The sequence below is a fragment of the Pristis pectinata genome, chromosome 10 (assembly GCF_009764475.1).
Source record: "Pristis pectinata isolate sPriPec2 chromosome 10, sPriPec2.1.pri, whole genome shotgun sequence".
NCBI lineage: Eukaryota > Metazoa > Chordata > Chondrichthyes > Rhinopristiformes > Pristidae > Pristis > Pristis pectinata.
In genome coordinates this window covers 38,134,540-38,154,863 of record NC_067414.1, presented here as the reverse complement: position 1 = coordinate 38,154,863, position 20,324 = coordinate 38,134,540, and the positions used below count along the sequence as shown (strand labels likewise).

The following is a 20,324-nucleotide window of genomic DNA, read 5'->3' as shown; positions in this document are numbered from 1 at the left end:
AGGTCCGTGGGCTGTGCCAGCTGCCGCTTAGGGGGGCGGCCTCTGCGTCGTGGCGTGGCAACCTCGACAGGCTGTTGCAGATCCAAATGGGCCGGTTTGAGGCGGTCCGCCGTGAAAACCTGTTCCCTGCCTCCAATGTCCAAAATAAAAGTGGATCCGTTATTCCGTATGACTCGGAACGGTCCCTCATATGGTCGTTGCAATGGCGCCCGAGGTGTGCCCCTGCGAACGAAAACAAACTTACAGTCCCGTAGTTCCTTGGGCTGGCAGGAAGGTGGGAAAGGTGTTCCTGGCGGTTACGGCTGGCGATCAGTATGTCGTCCAAGTAAATGAACACGAAGTCCAGGCCTCGGCCTACCGCGTCCATCAGCCGCTGGAAGGTCTGCGCGGCGTTCTTAAGGCCGAACGGCATCCGAAGGAATTCGAACAGGCCGAATGGGGTGATAATCGCAGTTTTGGGGACGTCATCCGGATGGACCGGGATTTGGTGGTATCCCCTAACGAGGTCCACTTTGGAAAAGATGCGGGCCCCGTGTAAGTTCGCTGCGAAGTCCTGGATGTGAGGGATGGGATAGCGGTCCGGGGTGGTGGCGTCATTCAGCCTGCGGTAGTCGCCGCAGGGCCTCCACCCTCCGGTGGCTTTGGGGACCATGTGCAGGGGGGAGGCCCAGGGGCTGTCTGACCTGCGAACAATCCCCAGCTCCTCCATGTGATGGAACTCTTCCTTTGCCAGGCGGAGCTTGTCTGGAGGTAATCGTCGTGCTCGGGCATGAAGGGGTGGCCCTGTGGTAATGATGTGGTGTCGTACCCCATGTGTGGGCCGGGAATTTGTAAACGAAGGTGCCAAAATCGATGGGAATTCGGCTAGGAGCCTGGCGAAATCGTCGCCAGAAAGGGTAATGGAGTCCAGGCGCGGGGCTGGTGGGCTGATTTCTCCCAGGGGATAGGTCCGGAGAGTGCTAGAGTGGACTAACCGCTTCCTTCGCAGGTCGACTAACAGGTTGTGGGCCCGAAGGAAATCGGCGCCTAGGAGTGGTCGGGCGACGGTGGCAAGGGTAAAGGTCCAGGTAAAACGGCTGCCGCCAAAGTGTAATTGAAGCGTACGGGTGCCGAAAGACCGTATCGTTGTACCATTGGCGGCATTGAGTAGAGGACCTGGTGGCCTGTCACGAGTGTCGCGGCCTGTCGGGGGCAAAATACTGACCTCCGCTCCAGTATCAACGAGGAAACGCCGTCCAGATTTCTTGTCCTGAACGAAGAGGAGGCTCTGTCGGCGGCCAGCTGCCGTAGCCATCAGCGGCGGCTGACCCTGGCGTTTCCCTGACTTGCAGGGTGGGCGGCATCGACGGGCCTCCGCACCCCACCTCTGATGGTAGAAGCACAGCTGGTCACCCGTGTCGTCGTCTGTGTTCCTGGGGCGTGGCTGCTCGGTTGCTGGGGCCGGGCGAGGCAGGCGTTGGGCTCGCGGCCTGGTGATTTGACTGACGGACGAACCGCTCTCGCGCTTGGCCCTCCACAGGACATCTGCCCGGGCGGCCACCTCACGGGGGTTGCTGAGGTCGGCATCAGCTAACAACAAGTGGATGTCAGTGGGGAGCTGTTCGAGGAAGGCCTGTTCGAACATCAGGCATGGCTTGTGTCCCTCGGCCAATGCCAGCATCTCATTCATTAGGGCGGATGGGGATCTGTCCCCCAGGCCATCCAGATGAAGCAGGCGGGCGGCGCGCTCACGACGGGAGAGGCCGAAGGTCCGGATCAAAAGATCTTTGAAAGCCGGGTACCTATCTTCCTCCGGAGGCGACTGGATGAAGTCTCCAACCTGGGCGGCTGTCTCCTGGTCCACAGAGCTAACCACATGGTAGTACTTCGTGGAGTCGGAGGTGATCTGCCGAAGGTGGAATTGCGCTTCGGCCTGGTCAAACCAGACGCTGGGCCGAAGTGTCCAAAAGGCGGGCAGCTTGAGGGCCACTGCGTTGGCTGCTGCGCTGTCGTCCATTTCGCGGGTCCAAAAGCCGTTTGGACCGTCGGGGTCACCAATGTAGCGGTTGCTACCGCGGAATAAAACAAGACTCGACTCGGAGGATTGCCAAACAGAACTGGTTTATTTTCCCGCCTTGTGCGGGCCCTTTAAGGGAGAGAAACTCCCGCCCAAAAAACCGGCAATGACGTAAGTCCTACGTCATCAGGACTTTCCCGCGCGCGGGTTCTCCCCGTCGCTCGGAAAGACGAGGCCCGCCGCCATTTTGGGCCTCGTCGCTCCGACGCCGCGCGACCCGACTGCCGAGCCGGTTCGCCCGACTAGACGGTGAGTCGCCACACAAAACTCATTAAATTCCAGGAGGTTCCTGAAAATTGGAAAATAGTCAATGTGACTCCCTTGTTCAAAAAGAAAGGAAGGCAGAGAGTGGGGAACCATAGGCCAGTTAGTTTAACATCTATTGCTGGCAAGATGCTGGATTCAATAATCAAAGAGGAAATAACTAATCATTTAGGATAAGAGAACATAATCAAATGTAGCCAACACGGTCTTATGAAAGGTAAATCGTATTTGACAAATTTGAGCGAATTTGTCAAATATGAGAAGTTGACAGAGGGGAACCTATAGATATAGCCTATTTAAATTTCCAAAGGGCATTTGACAAGGTGCAACATAAGAGGCTGGTACATAAATTAAGAGCCCAAGGTATTGCAGAAGGTACAGTATGTTAGCATGGATTGAAAACTGGCTGTCACAAAGAAAACAAAGAATTGGGTCTTTTTCAGGCTGGAGTGATGTAACTTAATGGATTACCCCAGGGATTGGTTCATGGCCATCAACTGTTTGCTATTTACATTAATAACCTGGAGGACTGAATGAACTATAAGGTTTTCAAGTTTGCTAATAATACAAAAATAGGCAGAAGAGCATGTTACAATGAGGACATTGTGATTCTGCAACAGAATATAGATATCATTATTAGTCACATGTACATCAAGACACACAGTGAAATGCACCTTTTGCGTAGAGTGTTCTGGGGTCAGCCCACAAGTGTCGCCACACTTCTGGCACCCATATAGCATGCCCACAACTTCCTAACCCATACATATTTGGAACTTGGGAAGAAACCGGAGCACCCGGAGGAAACCCACGCAGACACAGGGAGAATGTACAAACTCCTTACAGACAGTGGCCAGAATTGAACCCAGGTCACTGGCACTGTAATAATGTTACGCTAACCTCTAACCGCTAGATTGAGTGATTGGACAAAAACCTGGCAAATGGAGTTTAATGTAGGGAAGTGTGAGGTCATGCATTTTGGTAAGAGAAATCAAAAGACAGATTATTATTTACATGGAGAGGGACTGAAAATGAGTGAAGTTCAGAGGGATCTACGTGCTCTAGTGCATGAATCACAAAATATTATAAGGCAAGTCCAACAAGTAGTTAAGAAGGCAAACAGCATGATGGTCTTTATTGTGAAAGAATTGGTCTTTAAGAATTGAGAGATTTTGTTAAAGTTGTGCAGGGTGTTAGTAAGGCCACACATGGAATACTGTGCACAGTTTCGGTTCCCTTACGTAAAGAAGAATATAGTAGCACTGGAGGCAGTTCAAAAGAGATTCACCAGGCTAATTCCTGAGATGAGAGTGTTGACCTATCAAGAGAGGCTAGACAGTTTGGGTCTGTATTCCTTGGAGTTAAGAAGAATGAGGGGTGACTTTATTCAATCAGATAAGATCATACAAAAGCTTGACAGGGTAGATTTTGAGATGTTTTTACCAGTGGTAGAGTCATGAACAAGGGGATATGGTGCAAAATAAGGGGGCTGGCCATTTAAAACTGAGGTGTGTAGAAATTTCTTCTCTCAAAGGGTAGTGGATCTCTGGAACTTTCAACTTCCAAGGGTGGTAGAGGCCAGATCATTAGATATATTTAAGGTGGATATAGATAAATATTTGAAAGATCAAGGATTTGAGAGTTATGAGGAACTGGCACAGAAGAGGAGTTGAGGCCAGCATAGAACAGCCACTATCATATTGAATGGTGGGATAAATTTGTGGGGCCTGGTGGCCTACTCCTGCTCCTATTTTCTTGTGTTCTGGTGAATAGTTCAGTATTATCTTAAAAAAAAGGTAATTGCATAAATACTTGGGTATAGGACTAATTGGACGGCCCTTTCAAAGATTTGGTTTCTTTGTGTACTGCAAGATTTTGTACACAGATATGAAAGCTCTTTTCTTCCTGAAAATGAAAAATAATTTTGGGCATCTCTAAATAGATACAAACATGATTGGAAGCATCAGCTACTGGTTATATTTATCTCTGCTCATTCAATTCCATTGAAGTCAATAGAGCCAATATCCTTACTAGTATCTTAAAAGATCTACCAAAGAATTTACTAAAAAATTACACCAAAATAATTGGGTAGTTCTGATGCAAACCATCACCATTTTTAGGAACAATGACTCAATCCATTCCTCACACCATTCCTATATTTCACAATGTTACTTATATTGTTTGCACTTACTAGCTAATATAACTAATCAGTAATACCTGGCTATAATTTGTAGTAATCACATTTTATTGTAGATCATAGAAACTCGAGTAATGTTTTAACCTAATCACTTGATTTTAATGCACTTTTGATAATGACTTCCTATGTAAATATTACCTTGTATTGTTCTATATTTTTAGAACCATACAGCACAAAACAGGCCCTTCGGCCCACCATATTTTTTGTAAATTTGCACATTTTTGTAACGCAACTCTATATATAAAGTTGAAAATGTTTACTTTCTGTTAAATTGTTGCTTCTAATGATATTTCAGTGAAATGCCTTTTCTGCACCGAAAACAATTGTAAGCTAATCATTGTAGATCAGACACCATAGAAATCAATGAGTAATTTAAGTTTGCTCAATTAAAGCTACAGAGATTTTTGTTGCCACTTAGATTGTTGAAAGTCAAACCAGCATAGGACTTATAATATGAATGGTAGGGCACAAGGGAATGTAATGGAACAGAGGGACCTAGGAATACAAGTGCATAGTTCATTGAAGGCGGCATCACAGGTAGATGGGGTGGTGAAAGCACACTGTTTAGCATGCTGGCCTTCATCAATCAGGGCATTGAATATAGAAGTTGGGACATTATGTTGCAATATAAATCGTTGGTGAGGCCGCACTTGGAGTACTGTGTACAGTTTAGGTGACCCTGTTATAGGAAAGATGTGGTTAAGCTGGAAAGAGTGCAGGAAAGATTTACAAGGAGTTGCCAGGACTAGAGGGCCTGAGTTATAGGGAGAGGTTGGCCAGGCTAGGTCTTTATTCCTTGGAATGTAGGAGAATGAGGGACGACCTTATAGACATGTTTAAAATTATGAGAGACATAGATATGGTGGATGGTAACGGTCTTATCCCCAGGGCAAGGGAGTTCAAGACTAGGGAGCATAGGTTTAGGGTCAGAGGGGAAAGATTTAAAAGGAACCTGAGGGGCAACTTTTTCATGTAGAGGGTGGTGTGTATTTGGAACGAGCTGCCAAAGGAAGTGGTTGAGGCAGGTGCAATAACATCATTTAAGAAGCACTTGGATAGGTACATGCAGGGGCGGGGCTCAGAGGGACATGAGCCAAACACAGAAAATTGGGACTAGCTGGGTGGGCACCGTGGTCGGCATGGACTCGTTATGCCGCAGGGCCTGTGTCCCTGCTATGTTGCTCTATGACTCTCTATTACTCTAAGTGGCTCTTGTGGAGAGAATATATAAGAATAATTCTTGGAATACATTAATAAGAGGGAGAATCAATTCTATATAATAAAGCTGCTACATCAGTTCCAAATATCCTTGATCAAGTAGATGAAAGCAGAGCTCACACTTTAAAGTCTGTGGAATTGTTTTTTGCATTTCATCTGCAGCCTTTGTTCCAATTGTCAGTCACAGGTAAAGTATATCTCTCTTACTGAAATTCACAGCTCACAGCCTTGGTCTTACAGTACATTCTAAGAGTTACTCAAGCAATATTTATACCCGTAGCAATATTCAAACAAAATTTGTCTCTTTTGATCCATTTTTGTAATTTTCTGCTGACAATGAATAAATATTAGCTAGAGGCAGCAATCCAATTGAATGAGACTTTATTGTGCTGTTATCAGATTTTTTAGCAATTAATAACTTTTGTCATGCACTTATTGTAAAAACTTTAACTGACCCTCTTTTAAGAACAATATTCTTCTATTTGAAATCAATGAGGTTATTATTGTAACTATAATTGATGCTCAAGAAAACTTTGACCATTGACAAAGTAAAACAAGTCCTAAGGAAGATCCCTTATGGCGGCTGGAAAAAAAACTTGATCATAAGCAAATTCTGGAGAAGCAGAGTCCAATCTAGTGCTATCACTATTGATAATCAGTCAAAAACGCCAAGCTAACTCAGTAGGAGAAGATGCAGACTGTATCCCTTCTTTCTGGTGAGAAGACATGACTTCACTCTGGGAAGGCTTACTGCTCTCAAATTGGCTTTCTCCCTCACACCAGACCCTAGCTGCCTTTTGTTGAGTGCCCATTACCTATCAATGTGTTGGATGGCCATGTAATTGACATCATTCTTTCACAAAGTATTTCAATTTACACGCTAAAGGTTGACATTTCTGCAAAAATCAACAAGGAAAATAAATTCTTAACTTCCCGCTGGCTGCTCCAGTAGTTGAAGTTGAAGGTAACTATAGCAGACTTACTGATCCTCCAGGGAATGCAAAGAAAATTGTGAGAGGCTTATTTATGAGGTTAATCAAGCCTGGCTTAATAGCAAGAGAGGAGAAAGGCAGAGGATCCATGCTGGGTTTTCCCAGGGATCAATAGAGCTCAAAATTTGAGAGGGATAGGAAACAACCAATAACTGAATTTCATATTCTAATCACCCCATGGATATCATAGAGGCATAGAGAGATACAGCCTAGAAACAGCCCCTTCAGTCCACCGAATCTGTGGTGACCATCAAGCACCCATTTTCACACTAAACCTACCCTGCCTACTTTATTTTCCCCACATTCATATCAACTCCCACCCCCAAATCAGGGGCAATTTACAGTGGCCAGTTGACTTACCAACCCACATATATTTGAGAGTGCCCGTGGTTACAACTGTGATTTGTAGAAAATGGGAGGAATCTAAAGAGATATTCTGGTCGCCTCATTATAGGAAGGATGTGGAAGCTTTAGAGAGGGTGCAAAGAGGATTTACTAGGACGTTGCCTGGATTGGAAAGCATGTCTTATGAGGATAGGTTGAGTGAGCTAGGGCTTTTCTCTTTGGAGACAAGGAGGATGAGAGGTGACTTGATAGAGGTATAGAAGATGATTAGAGGCATAGATCGAGTGGACAGTCAGAGACTTTTTCCCAGTGCGACAATGGCTAACACGAGGGGACATAATTTTAAGGTGATTGGTGGAAGGTATAAGGCGGATGTCAGGGGTAAGTTTTTTTACACAGATAGTGGTGGGTGCATGGAATGCACAGCCTGCAGAGGTTGTGGGGACAGATACATTAGGGACATTTAAGAAACTATCAATGAATGATAGTGAAATGGGAGGGGTGGGGGGGCGATGTGGGAGGTAAGGGTTAGATAGATCTTAGAGCAGGATAAAATGTCGGCACAACATTGTGGGCCAAAGGGCCTGTACTGTGCTGTAGTGTTCTATGTTCTATGTTGTTCAGGGTAAGAACAAGTTCTGCCAGGCAGATAAGAGTGTTGGTGGAGAGGAACTGGTCATGTTTTTGTTCCAGACAGAAGTGGAGGGCTCCAACATCTACATGATGGGGGATGGCGGTGTGTAGAGACTGGACGACCATGGGAAAGATGAGGCTGTCAGGACCAGGGAATTGATAGTTGCCAAAATGGTGGAGGGCATGAGAAATGTCTCAGCTGGAGGTGGGAAGGGGCTGGACAAGGGGAGACAGGGTAGAGTCAAGGTATAAAGAGATAACTTCGGTGGGATAACAGGGCAGTCCTGTTTGTGGATCTTAACACCTGCTTCATCCTGGTCTATTGCACTCAGTGCTTGCAATATGGCCTCCTCTACATTAGAGAGATCAAGCCTTGACTAGTCGACCATTTTGTAGACACCTACACTGTGTCCACAACGGCCATCCCAAGCTTCCGGTTGCATGTCACTTCATCTCCCCTTCCCATTCCCATAGTGACCTGTCTGTCCTCAGCCTTCTCCATTGCCATGGTGAGGCCAAATGCAAACTAGAAGAAAAGCATCTCATATTCCACTTGGGTAACCTACAGCCCAATGCTTTGTACATTGAATTTTCCAATTTTAGGTAACCCATTCACCCTGGGTTCCTGTTCCACTTCAACCATGGTATCTGTCCCTTTGCTTACCTTTTTGACTCCTCCCCCTTGTTACCTGGATTCATCACCATCCCACACCTGGTTCCATCTGCCCATCAGCCACATGCCTATGTATTTGAATTCACCTTTCCTTGCCCCTTCCTCACCCAGCTCTATCTGCCCAATATTCCTCCTTTATCTGGTTCCACCTTCACCTACCAGCCTCTGTCTCCACCCTTCCCCATCTCCCTTCCACACCTGGCTCTGCCTGCCTATATTTTTCTCTAATGTTTGCATCTATCACCTACCAGTTCAGCAGTATACCTTTTATGTGCCCGGTCTAATCTGACAAGGGATCTCAGAGCATATTCCCCCACATAAATGGGAAATCCAGCGGTGGAGCACTACTGCAAAATAACCAGCAGAGCTAGTTCGAGTAGCTGCACAGGAGTCCCGAAATTCAGTGGCACGTTGAGAAATGTTGGCAGTTCACTGTGGAATTTGCAGCATAATCCAGACTGTTTTTTTATATATTGGAAGGGTACTTATTACGAACAAACTACAGCATTGAAAGATCATTCAGTTGTGAAATCGCCACTTATCCTTCCCAAAAATATCCTCCCACCCTTTTTATTTTATCCTATCAATATAATCTTCCATCCTTCTCCCTCACTTTCTTATGCAGTCAGCTCCTCTTTGAATGCGTCTCCCGATTTTTTAAAAACTATTACGCATGATGTGGGTAACACTGGCAAGGCCACTACTTCAATGACTAACTGGTGGGCAGCTGCCTTTTCGAACGTGCACCCACAATACTGAAAGACGGGGAGTTTCAGGATTTTTACCCGGCATCGATAAGCGGGCACAAGCACATTTCCAAAATAAAGACTGATGTGCAGTTTGGTTCGAGTATTCAAATATTCAAAGAAAAAAAAATCGCAACATATCCTTGAGTGAATGTCGCAACACAAAAACGCCTGCCGATTTCCCCAGGAGGGAGTTTGTGTGCGCTGTGTGCCCGTAGCCGCCAGTGTAGAGTGTTGACGTGTGGTTTGCAGAGGGCGAGGGACGTCAGCCGGCAGCGAGCAGCGCGTCCATTCCGGGGGCGATCGACGCTGGGCCGTGGCCCGGAGCGCGAACGACAAGCGGACTGACTGACTGACAGGCAGGCGGCAATGGCTGCAGACTGGGCTGAAATCCGGCGGCTGGCGGCCGACTTCCAGCGAGCGCAGTTTGCCAGCACTGTGCAGAGGTAGAGAGATTGGGGGGGATGGGGGGTGCACAGTACGAGTCCTTGTAGACGGTCTCCTGTTTAGGCCAGCTGTTTCACAGCTCAGGCCTGGATAAATACTCCATCGCCAGCCCGGAGTCACTTTTTGTAAGGACTGCACTCACTGGCGACGTCACCCATGGAGTCTTGAAACGCGTCTAAACAGCCGTGCATCCTGTACTGAAGGCCTCACTAGCACCAGGGTGCGTGGTTTCAGGGACGGAGATGGTTTAGTTCAACTCTTGTGTCAACCCCCTTTTCCTATTTAGTGGTAATTGGCCTTAGACGGACCCTAATCGCTGTCCTTTAACGCTGAGTAGCTTTATTGGCCATTAAGAATAAAATGAACGTGACTGCATCGCTGAAAATCAATATTATCAACTACGTTAACATAAGATATTGTATTAAACTTTTCCATCTCAAGTAAAACATATATGCGAAGTGAGTGAATGATTTTGGAAACGTTACCTCAATTTGGAGACTGTAGTTGCCTCCATATGTTTAGGGAATGCAAAGTTCTTGTGCACGTTCACGTAAAAGTTCACGTAAAACCTTTAACTTGTAATTTCCAACTTTCACCTATAGAACCAAAATACATTCTATATAAATCTCCCCAAGCTATCTTAAATAGTAAATTTAATTGTTTTATTCAGATTGTGTCCTTAAGTAACTTAAAATGCATCTGGGAAAATTAAATCCAATAGCTCCCGATGTTGTCCCTATTTTGTCAATTTGTTTTGCCCAAGTATTCTAAAGTGAGGTTCTGGTAACTTTTTCTTTCTTTCTTTGTTATTTCACAGTTAGAGCAGTGGGAATGACAGGGCAGTAGTATGCTGCTCTTGCAAGATGTGGGAAGTCAGGGAGTCCTCCAGGGTCCCTGATGACTACACCTGCAAGAAGTGCATCCAGCTGCAGCTCCTTACAGACTGCGTTAGGGAACTGGAGCTGGATGAACTCTTGATCATTCAGGAGGCTGAGGGGTACGTAGACAAGAGTTACAGGGAGGCAGTCACACCTAGGTTGCAGGTTGCAGGGTGCAGGTAGCTGGGTGACTGTCAGGCGAGGGAAAGGTGATAGGCAGTCAGTGCAGAGTGCCCCTGTGGACATGCCCCTCAATATCAAGTATACTGCTTTGGATACTGTTGTGGGGGCACAACCTACCAGGGGAAAGCCACAGCGGCCAGGTCTCTGGCACTGAGTCTGGCTCTGTGGCTCAGAAGGGAAGGGGGGGAAGAGGAGTGCAGTAGTGATAGGGGATTCATTGGTTAAGGGAATAGACAGGAGATTCTGTGGACGAGAATGAGACTCCTGGATGGTATGTTGTCTCCCAGGTGCCAGGGTCAGAGACGTCTCAGATCGAGTCCACAGCATCCTTAAGGGAGAGCAGCCAGAAGTCATAGTCCACGTTGGTGCCAGTGACATAGGCAGGAAGGCTGATGAGGTTCTGCAAAGTGAGTTCAGGGAGTTAGGTGCTAAGTTAAAAGACAGGACCTCCAGGGTGGTGATCTCAGGATTGTTACCCGTGACAAATGCTAGTGAGGCAAGAAATAGGAAGATAGTGCAGTTTAACGCACGGCTAAGGAGGGAGAGAGCTTCAGATTTTTGGATCATTGGGCTCTCTTCCAGCGCAGGTGAGACCTGTACAAATGGGACAGTTTGCACCTGAACTGGAGGGGGACCAATATCCTTGCTAGTTTGCTAGTACTGCTGATGGGGGGGGGGGGGGTTGCGGGCAGGTGGGCGGTTTAAACTAGAGTTGCAGGGGGTGGGAATCAGGAATCAGTGACAGGGCAACAAGTGGAGTAGCTTTGGGAAAAGCAGATGTTAAGCCTACAAGCAGGGACGGAAATCGACTGGTTGATGAGCATGGTGGGACTAATGTTCTGAGATGCGTCTATTTCAATGCAAGGAGTATTGTACGAAAGGCAGGTGAACTTAGAACATGGATCGGCATGTGGAATTATGATGATGTAGCCATTAGTGAGACTTGGTTGCAGGAGGGGCAGGACTGGCAGCTCAATGTTCCGGGGTTCCGATGTTTTAGACATGATAGAGAGGGAGGCATTAAAGGGGAGGGGTGGCATTACTCATCGGGGAAAATGTCACGGCAGTGCTCAGAGAGGACATACTGGAGGGCTCATCTACTGAGGCAATATGGGTGGAACTGAGGAATAAAAAAGGGATGACCACATTAATGGGACTATATTATAGACCTCCCAATAGTCAGTGGGATTTAGAGGAACAAATTTGTAGAGAGATAACACACAGTTGCAAGAGATATAAGGTTGTGATAGTACGTGATTTTAATTTTCCACATATTGACTGGAACTCCCATATTGTAAAGGGATTGGATGGGACAGAGTTTGTTAAATGTGTTCAGGAAAGTTTCCTTAATCAGTATGGAAAGGTCTCAATTAGAGAGAGCACGATACTGGATCTCCTCTTAGGGAACGAGACAGGGCAGGTGGCAGAAGTGTGTGTAGGGGAATATTTTGGATCTAGAGATTATAATTCCATTAGTTTCAAGATAATCATGGAAAAGGATAGGACTGGTCCTTGGGTTGATACGATAAGATCTTTATTAGTCACATGTACATCGAAACACACAGTGAAATGCATTTTTTGCATAGTGTTCTGGGTGGCAGCCCGCAAGTGTCGTCACGCTTCCAGGAGATTCTCAATTGGAATAAGACCAATTTTGATGGCATCAGAAGGGATCTGGCAGGCATGGATTAGTATAGGCTGTTTTCCAGCAAAGAGATGCTTAGTGAATGGGAGGCTTTCAAAAGTGAAATATTGAGAGTACAGAATCTGTATGTTCCTGTTAGAATAAAAGGCAAGGCTAGCAGGTTTGGGGAACCTTGGTTATTGAGGGATATTGAGGCCCTGGTAAAGAAGAAGGTGGCGTATATCAGGTATAGGCAGTTAGGATCAAATGAGGCGCTTGAGGAGTATAAGAAATGCAAGAGTACACTTAAGAGAGAAATCAGGAGGGCAAAAAGAGGATATGAGGTTGCTGTGGCAGACAAGGTGAAAGAGAATCCCAAAGGTTTCTATAGCTATATTAAAAGCAATAGGGTAGCAAGGGATAAAATTGGTTCTCTTGAAGATCAGTGTGCTCATCTATGCATGGAGCTGAACGAGATGGGGAGATCTTAAATGAATTTTTTGCATGTGTTTACTCTGGAGAGAGACACAGAGACTATAGAACTGAGGCAGAGAGTAGTGAGGTCATGGACCGTATCCGGATTACGGAAGAGGAGGTGCTGGCTGTCTTAAGGTGAATTAAAGTGAGTAAATCCCCAGAGCCTGACAAGGTGTCTCCTCGGACCTTGTGGGAGGCTAGTGCAGAAATTGCAGGGCCCCTTGCAGAGTTACTTAAAACGGCCTTAGCCACGAGTGAGGTGCCAGAGGACTGGAGGATAGCTCATGTTGTTCCATTGTTCAAGAAAGGCTCTTAAGAATAAACTGGGAAATTATAGGCCAGTGAGCCTGATGTCAGTTGTGGGTAAATTAGTGGAAGGTATTCTAAGGGACAGAATATATAAGTATTTGGATACCATAGAACAATACAGCACAATACAGGCCCTTAGGCCCACCATGTTGTGCCGACCTTCAAATCACACCTAAGACTATCTAACCCCTTCCTCCCACATATCCCTCTATCTTAAATTCCTCCATATGCTTACCTAACAATCTCTTGAACTTGACCAACGTATCAGCCTCCACCACCACCCCAGGCAGCGCATTCCATGCACCAACCACTCTCTGGGTGAAAAACCTCCCTCTGACATCTCCCTTGAACTCCCCACCCATTACCTTAAAGCCATACCCCCTTGTATTGAGCATTGGTGCCCTGGGAAAGGGGCTCTGGCTGTCCACTCTGTCTATTCTTCTTAATATTTTGTATACCTCTATCATGTCTCCCCTCATCCTCCTTCTCTCCAATGAGTAAAGCCCTAGCTCCCTTAGTCTCTCCTCATAATCTATACTCTCTAATCCAGGCAGCATCCTGATAAATCTCCTCTGCACCCTCTCCAATGCCTCCACATCCTTCCTGTAATGGGGCGACCAGAACTGGACACAGTACTCTAAGTATGGTCTAACCAGAGGTTTGTAAAGCTGCATCGTTACTTTGCAGCTCTTAAACTTGATCCCATGACTTATGAAAGCTAACATCCCATAAGCTTTCTTAACTACCCTATCCACCTGTGTGGCAACTTTCAGGGATCTGTGGATATGAACCCCCAGATCCCTCTGCTCCTCTACACTGCCCAGAATCCTGCCATTTACCTTGTACTCCGCCTTGGAGTGTGTCATTCCAAAGAGTACCACCTCACACTTCTCCAGATTGAACTCCATCTGCCACTTGTCAGCCCAGATCTGCATCCTATCAATATCCCTCTGTAAGCTTCGACAGCCCTCCACACTATCCACAACACCACCGATCTTTGTGTCATCTGCAAACTTGCTAACCCACCCTTGCACCCCCTCATCTAAGTCATTAATAAATATCACAAAAAGTAGAGGTCCCAGAACCGATCTCTGTGGGACACCACTAGTCACAGCCCTCCAATGCAAATGCACTTCATCCACCACAACCCTCTGCTTTCTACAGGGGCCTGTATTAGGGATAGCCAACATGGCTTTGTGCATGGTAGGTCCTGTCTAACCAATTTTCAAGGAGGTTACCAAGAAAGTTGATAAAGAAAAGGCAGTGAACATTGTCTACGTGGACTTTAGCAAGGCCTTTGACAAAGTCATGCATGGGAGGCTGGTCCAGAAGGTTAAGTTGCTTGGCATTCAGGATGCAATAGTCAATTGGATTCAAAATTGTACTAGTGGGAGAAGCCAAAGAGTGGTAGTAGATGATTATCTCTCTAACTGGATGCCTGTGACTAGTGGTGTGCCGCAGCGATCGGTGCTGGGTCTTTTGCTGCTTATCATCTATATTAATGATTTAGATGATGATGTGGTAAACTGGATCAGCAAATTTACGGATGACACCGGGATTGGGGGCATAGTGGTCAGCGAGGAAGGCTATCAAAGCTTGCAGTGTGATCTTAACCAGCTAGGAAAATGGGTTGAAAAATGGCAGATGGAATTTAATCTGGACAAATGTGAGATGTTGCATTTTGGGAGGACAAACCAGGGTAAGACAAACAGTGAATGATAGAGCTCTGAGGTGTGCGGTAGAACAAAGGGACCTGGGAATACAGATCCATAAATCCTTGAAAATGGCATCACAGGTAGATAGGGTCATAAAGAGAGCTTTTGGCACTTTGGCCTTCATAAATCAGGGCATTGAGTACAGGAGTTGGGATGTTATGTTGAAGTTGTACAAGATGTTGGTGAGGCCGAATTTAGAGTATTGTGTGCAGTTCTGGTCACCTACCTACAGGAGTTATGTCAATAAGCTGGAAAGAGTGGAGAGAAAATTTACAAAGATGTTGCTGGGACTTGAGAACCTGTGTTATAAGAAAAGATTGAATAGGTTAGGACTTTATTCCCTGGAGCGCAGGAGAATGAGGGGAGATATTACAGAGGTATACAAAATTATGAGGGGTATAGATGGGGTGAATGCATGCAGGCTTTTTCCCCTCAGGTTGGTTGAGACTAGAACTAGAAGACATAGGTTTAGGGTGAAAGGTGAAATATATAAGGGGAATCTGAGGGCAAACTTCTTCACTCAGAGGGTGGTGCGAGTGTGGAAATGAGCTGCCAGCGGAAGTGGTAGATGTGGATTCAATTGTAACATTTAAGAGAGGTTTGGATAGGTACATGGATGGAAGGGGTTTGGAGGGATATAGTCCGGGTGCAGGTAGATGGGACTAGGCAGAAGATCAGGTCAGCATGGACTAGATGGGCTGAAGGGCATGTTTCTGTGCTGTGGTACTCTAGTCACTCAATCTCATTAGCATATACCTGAACCCATACTGTATGTGTCTGTAGTTAAGAAAATTTTAAAGTTTCGATGCTCTAAATCATCATGCAAATACCTAACACCAGTGAGACACCATGAAGGATTCATGATTTGAATGACAGACTGAAATATAATGCATCCAGATTTGATGACAAACAAACCCAGATAGTAAACAGGAAACAAACCTGTAAAAGAATGTGACCGTTTAAATGAATGGAAGGGGAGAGATGGGCCATGTAAATTTAAGAAGACAGTGTTCTACATTGGCATCTAAAGACCTAATTTACAAATGTATGGAGCCTTAATTTGGGAGGATAATCTAGGTTTTGTTTTCAATACTGCCAGGCAGGCATGCTGCTTTTGAAGATTCTTGTCCACTTTTCCTTTACTGTTTTGCAATAATCCAACCAATAAAGCAAACTTCTCCAGATAAGACAAACCCAGGCACAAATGTCAGCAATGAATAGAAAATGTTTCTATGTATTTAAAATTGTCTCATTTGTGCATCATGTATGAGGATTGCTTTGCTATTAGAGTTGCAGCCTCATAGCTCCAGGGATCTGCGTTTGACCTGTCTTGAGTGCTCTGTTTGTGGAGTTTGCATATTTTCCACATGACTGCTTTGGTTTACCCTAGGTGCTCCATTTTCCTCAATCCCAAAGATGTGTTGATTGTCAGGTCAATTGGCTACTGTAAATTATCGTTATGGTAGGTGAGTCACAGGAGAATCCAGGGGAGTTGATGAGCAAGTGAGAGGGACCAGTTTACTGGAAAATAATTGGGGGAATAGGATTGATGGGATTGTTCTGAGACCTGGCATAGACTCGATGGGCAGAATGTAAATTGTAAATCGGTTTGTCATTGTCACATATTGAGGTACAGTGAAAAACTTGTTTTGCATACCATTCATACAGATCAATTCATTACACAGTGCATTGAGGCAGTGCAAAGTAAAACAATAACAATGCAGAATAAGGTGTGACAGTTACAGAGAAAGTGCAGTGCAGGTAGACAATAAGGTGCAAGGTCAGAACGAGGTAGATTGTGAGGTCAAGAGTCCATTTTATTGTACTAGAGAACCATTCAATAGTCTTATATCAGCAGGATAGAAGCTGTCCTTGAGCCTGGTGGTATGTGCTTCGTATCTTCTGCCCAATGGGAGAGGGAAGAAGAGAGAATATGGGGTCTTTGATTATGCTGGCTGCTTACTGAGGCAGTGAGAGGTCTCCTGTGTCATGTGAAATATGAATATATTATATAAACTGCAGTGACATGAATCTCTGATTTATTTGGAAGTCTAATGCTTTCTCAGAATAGTATTTTCCAATTGCTAACTTCTGTCCATACATAAAGATGTATTTTAAAAATGAACAATTTAGATTATATTTATCTAAACTTGCATTTACAATCTCATTTATGTAGGTTGTCTGAACGAAACTGTATTGAAATTGTTGCTAAACTGATAGCAGACAAACAATTGGATGTGATACACACATTGGATGGTAAGGAGTATATCACTCCAGCTCAAGTTGCAAAAGAGATACGGGATGAGCTGTATGTTCATGGAGGTGAGTTTGCAAGTTGTGTATAATTTGATAACTGGAATTCAGTTAAATCAGAATAATATAGCAAAGAAGTAGGATATTCAGCCCAATGATTTTCTATCTTCTTTCAAAGAACAAACCAGTTAGTTCCATCCCTTTGATCTTTTTTTTCCTTAAAGCATTTATCAGTTTCAACTTTACTGGATCACTAGGTTAAATTTTAAGGAGTCTGAATAAAAGCAATGTGAATTTAATGTGAAGACCATAACTAAGCAATATTGATAGGTACGGTCCAGAATTAATGAGTTATGGTTATCATGGGTACATTTCTCTTTATAAAACTTGTTCATTACCCATTTTAAGCCTTTTATGATTCATTGAAATTAAATAGCTAGCTAAATGTATCTAATGACTTTACTGATATAAACAATATAATGAATTAAATACATTCCACTGAAACACTGTTGTCAAAATCCATCTCAAGAAAATTACTTTGTAAAAAGCACTCATATTTTGCTGCACATCTGTAGTTGGTGATGATAGGAACGTCAGTATTAAAGATCAATTTTGCCTATTGTAAAAAGTACATGTCACATAACATTCACAAAATTATTCTGTGATTGACTTTGTGTGCTTGTATCTACCTTTACCCAGTTGATTTCTGCTAAATTTTAATGCCATATTTTTCCACAGTAATTGAAATTTCTGTGGTCAAAAATTAGGATTGAAGCAATAAATTTAAACCTTGCACATTGCACAGGAACAACATTAAATATATCTATTTAATTAGTAATTGTATGTATTAATCGCTTTTTAAAAAAATTTTATTTAAAGGCCTGTGTTTTCTTGAATAAGCTTGAACTTGATGTTTCTGTCCATTGTGCATTCTAATACTGTTTAATCCTCCGGTCCTGTTTTTGTGATCTGTTCCGTAGATTTCTGGCAATTTATGTATAGATAATTTTCAAAAAATAATTTAGAGAAAGGAAAAATTTCAAAAACTATATTTGGATGACTTTTTTTATTAAAGAGAATTGAAGTGTTTATATGATTTTTTTTAATTCAATAATTATACAAATTGTAAGTTACCTATTTGTATATTTCCCTTTTCAGGCAGGATAAATATTGTGGATCTTCAGCATGTGAGTAAATATTTTATTTAAAATCTTAATTTTTTTAATTATACACATTGAATGTCTAGTTTTAATTTAATTTGAGGTACAGATGTATGCAGTCTTTTAACAGTGACCAAAGTAAAACAGTAAAGGTATTGTTGGTGCCAATTTGACTATACAGACAGGACCTGGCTGTGATATAAAATCCTGAAAGAAACTAATTTGGACAGAATCATAAGGTTAAAAAAATCTCTCCCACAATAACAGTACACTTTAAATGCTAAAGATTGATTTAGGATTCTAAAAATGCTTAATAAATCTCGGCTACAGACCAAGTGCTGATAAATGGGATTAGTAAAGATAGATACTTGATGGTTGGCATGGAGATGGTGGACTAAAGCGCCTACTTTTGTGCTGTATGATGAAGGGCTCAAGACAGCCTCTATGAGAAAACTAACTTTAGCCCATTGGTTGTAATAATTTGTAAATTGTCCACATTGTACTTGGGGCAATGAAATGATTAATTCTCCTAACTGAATGGGTACCCTATATCCCGTGTAAGTGAGAGAAATCAAGCAGTTGAGTCCACACTGTTTTCGACAAAGTGTGTATTCATTAAACTCAAACAATTGTGTTACAATGATAATTCCTGCAACATTGCATTAGATGCATCCACAATGTAATTTGCAGTCAAATGATCAGCTTACTATGAGATAATTCTGTATGAATGATCATCCCATCCAGCAATCATCTACGGCAAACATACTGGAGGTCCTAAGCTGTTCCAACTTTTTATTATTTTTGCCTTTGCCATTGGCGTTATTACTGAAATATTTGCCATATTACTGAAAGTTTAGTGATAAATGGTTAGGTTATCTTGGTTGGTTTCATATTTTACAAAATTTAAGACCCTTGTGACATGCTAAGAAATGATTTAGCAATCTATGCAAGGCTAAATATGTATCTCTCTGCACTTCAATTCATTCATATAGTTATTCTTCAGACCATTCCATCAGTTAAGTTGGTATCATTATCCTGCATTGCATTAATGGTAGCATAGGTCATTTGACTTCATCTTGCAGCATCTACCTTTATAACTGTAGATCCTCCCTGCTAAGGATCCTTACAATGGAAGATGCTTTATTTTCTTTTTCTCCTTTTGGTTTCTTCTGATCTCTGGAGTTGATATGTCTGAATCAGCTGAGAGAATACAATGATTGCTTGAACAAATACCAATAAGCGAAAGATAATACAGTTCTAAGAATATATTGTCCATTCCAATGTCCTACAAAGGCAAATTAGGATAGCTTTCAAATCTTCTCATCAGTCCCTCACAAACTTTTTCTGTGTCACCTCGCTTTCCTTTTGCTGAGTCAAAGAAGAGGCTAGCAGATGCGCTGGGTTTGGTGTGGCTTGGATGACCACATCAATATTCTTAAGAATAGAGGTAACACTTCATTTTTTTTTTGGGGGGGGGTGTTATTATTCAGTTCCTTTTAAGACTGAGAGGAGAAATATCTTCATGAAAAGGGTGGTGAATATTTGAAATTCTGTACCCCCCAGGGCTGTGGAGGCTCAGTCATTGAGTTTATTCTAGGCAGAGATGGAAAACATTCTGTACATTAAGGAAATCAAGCGACATGGGGATAGTGCAGGTAAATAGCATTGAGGTAGAGGATCAACTGTGATCTTAATGAAAGATGGAGTATATTGGAAGTGCCAAAAAAACTCTCACTGCTCCGATTTCAAATGTTCCTTCCAGTCTTCTCTTCATTCTTCCCACTGTTTTGGGTTATGGTTGACTCCCAGTCTATCTTCCCGATCCACTTGACCTCTGGTATCCTGTAGGCATCATAGCACATGCTATCCCCTTCCATACTAGCAATTTATTTTCCAACCCTTTTACTTCTCTTTTTGCAATGACTCCATCCACAATCTGCTTTTGGAGTTACATAAGATAAGATTTCTTTATTGGTCACATGTACATCGAAACACACAGTGAAATGCATCTTTTTGCGTAGTGTTCTGGGGGCAGCCCGCAGGCGTTGCCACACTTCCGGCGCCAACATAACATGTCCACAACTTCCTACCCCGTACGTCTTTGGAATGCGGGAGGAAACCGGAGCACCCGGAGGAAACCCACGCAGACACGGGGAG

The 20,324-nt window shown here is 43.7% G+C and overlaps 1 protein-coding gene across 1 annotated transcript in view; it reads left to right on the top strand.

The window, feature by feature from the left end:
* Window positions 1-9,319: 9,319 nt before the first annotated feature.
* The window catches only part of ufl1 (UFM1-specific ligase 1), a 52,665-nt gene continuing 41,660 nt past the window's right edge, over window positions 9,320-20,324 (top strand). Inside the window, exons 1-3 of the mRNA XM_052025163.1 lie at window positions 9,320-9,567; window positions 16,931-17,076; window positions 18,166-18,194. Coding sequence (XP_051881123.1) covers window positions 9,491-9,567; window positions 16,931-17,076; window positions 18,166-18,194 — 252 coding nt within the window. The 5' untranslated portion in view covers window positions 9,320-9,490. The remainder of the gene's footprint in view (window positions 9,568-16,930; window positions 17,077-18,165; window positions 18,195-20,324) is intronic.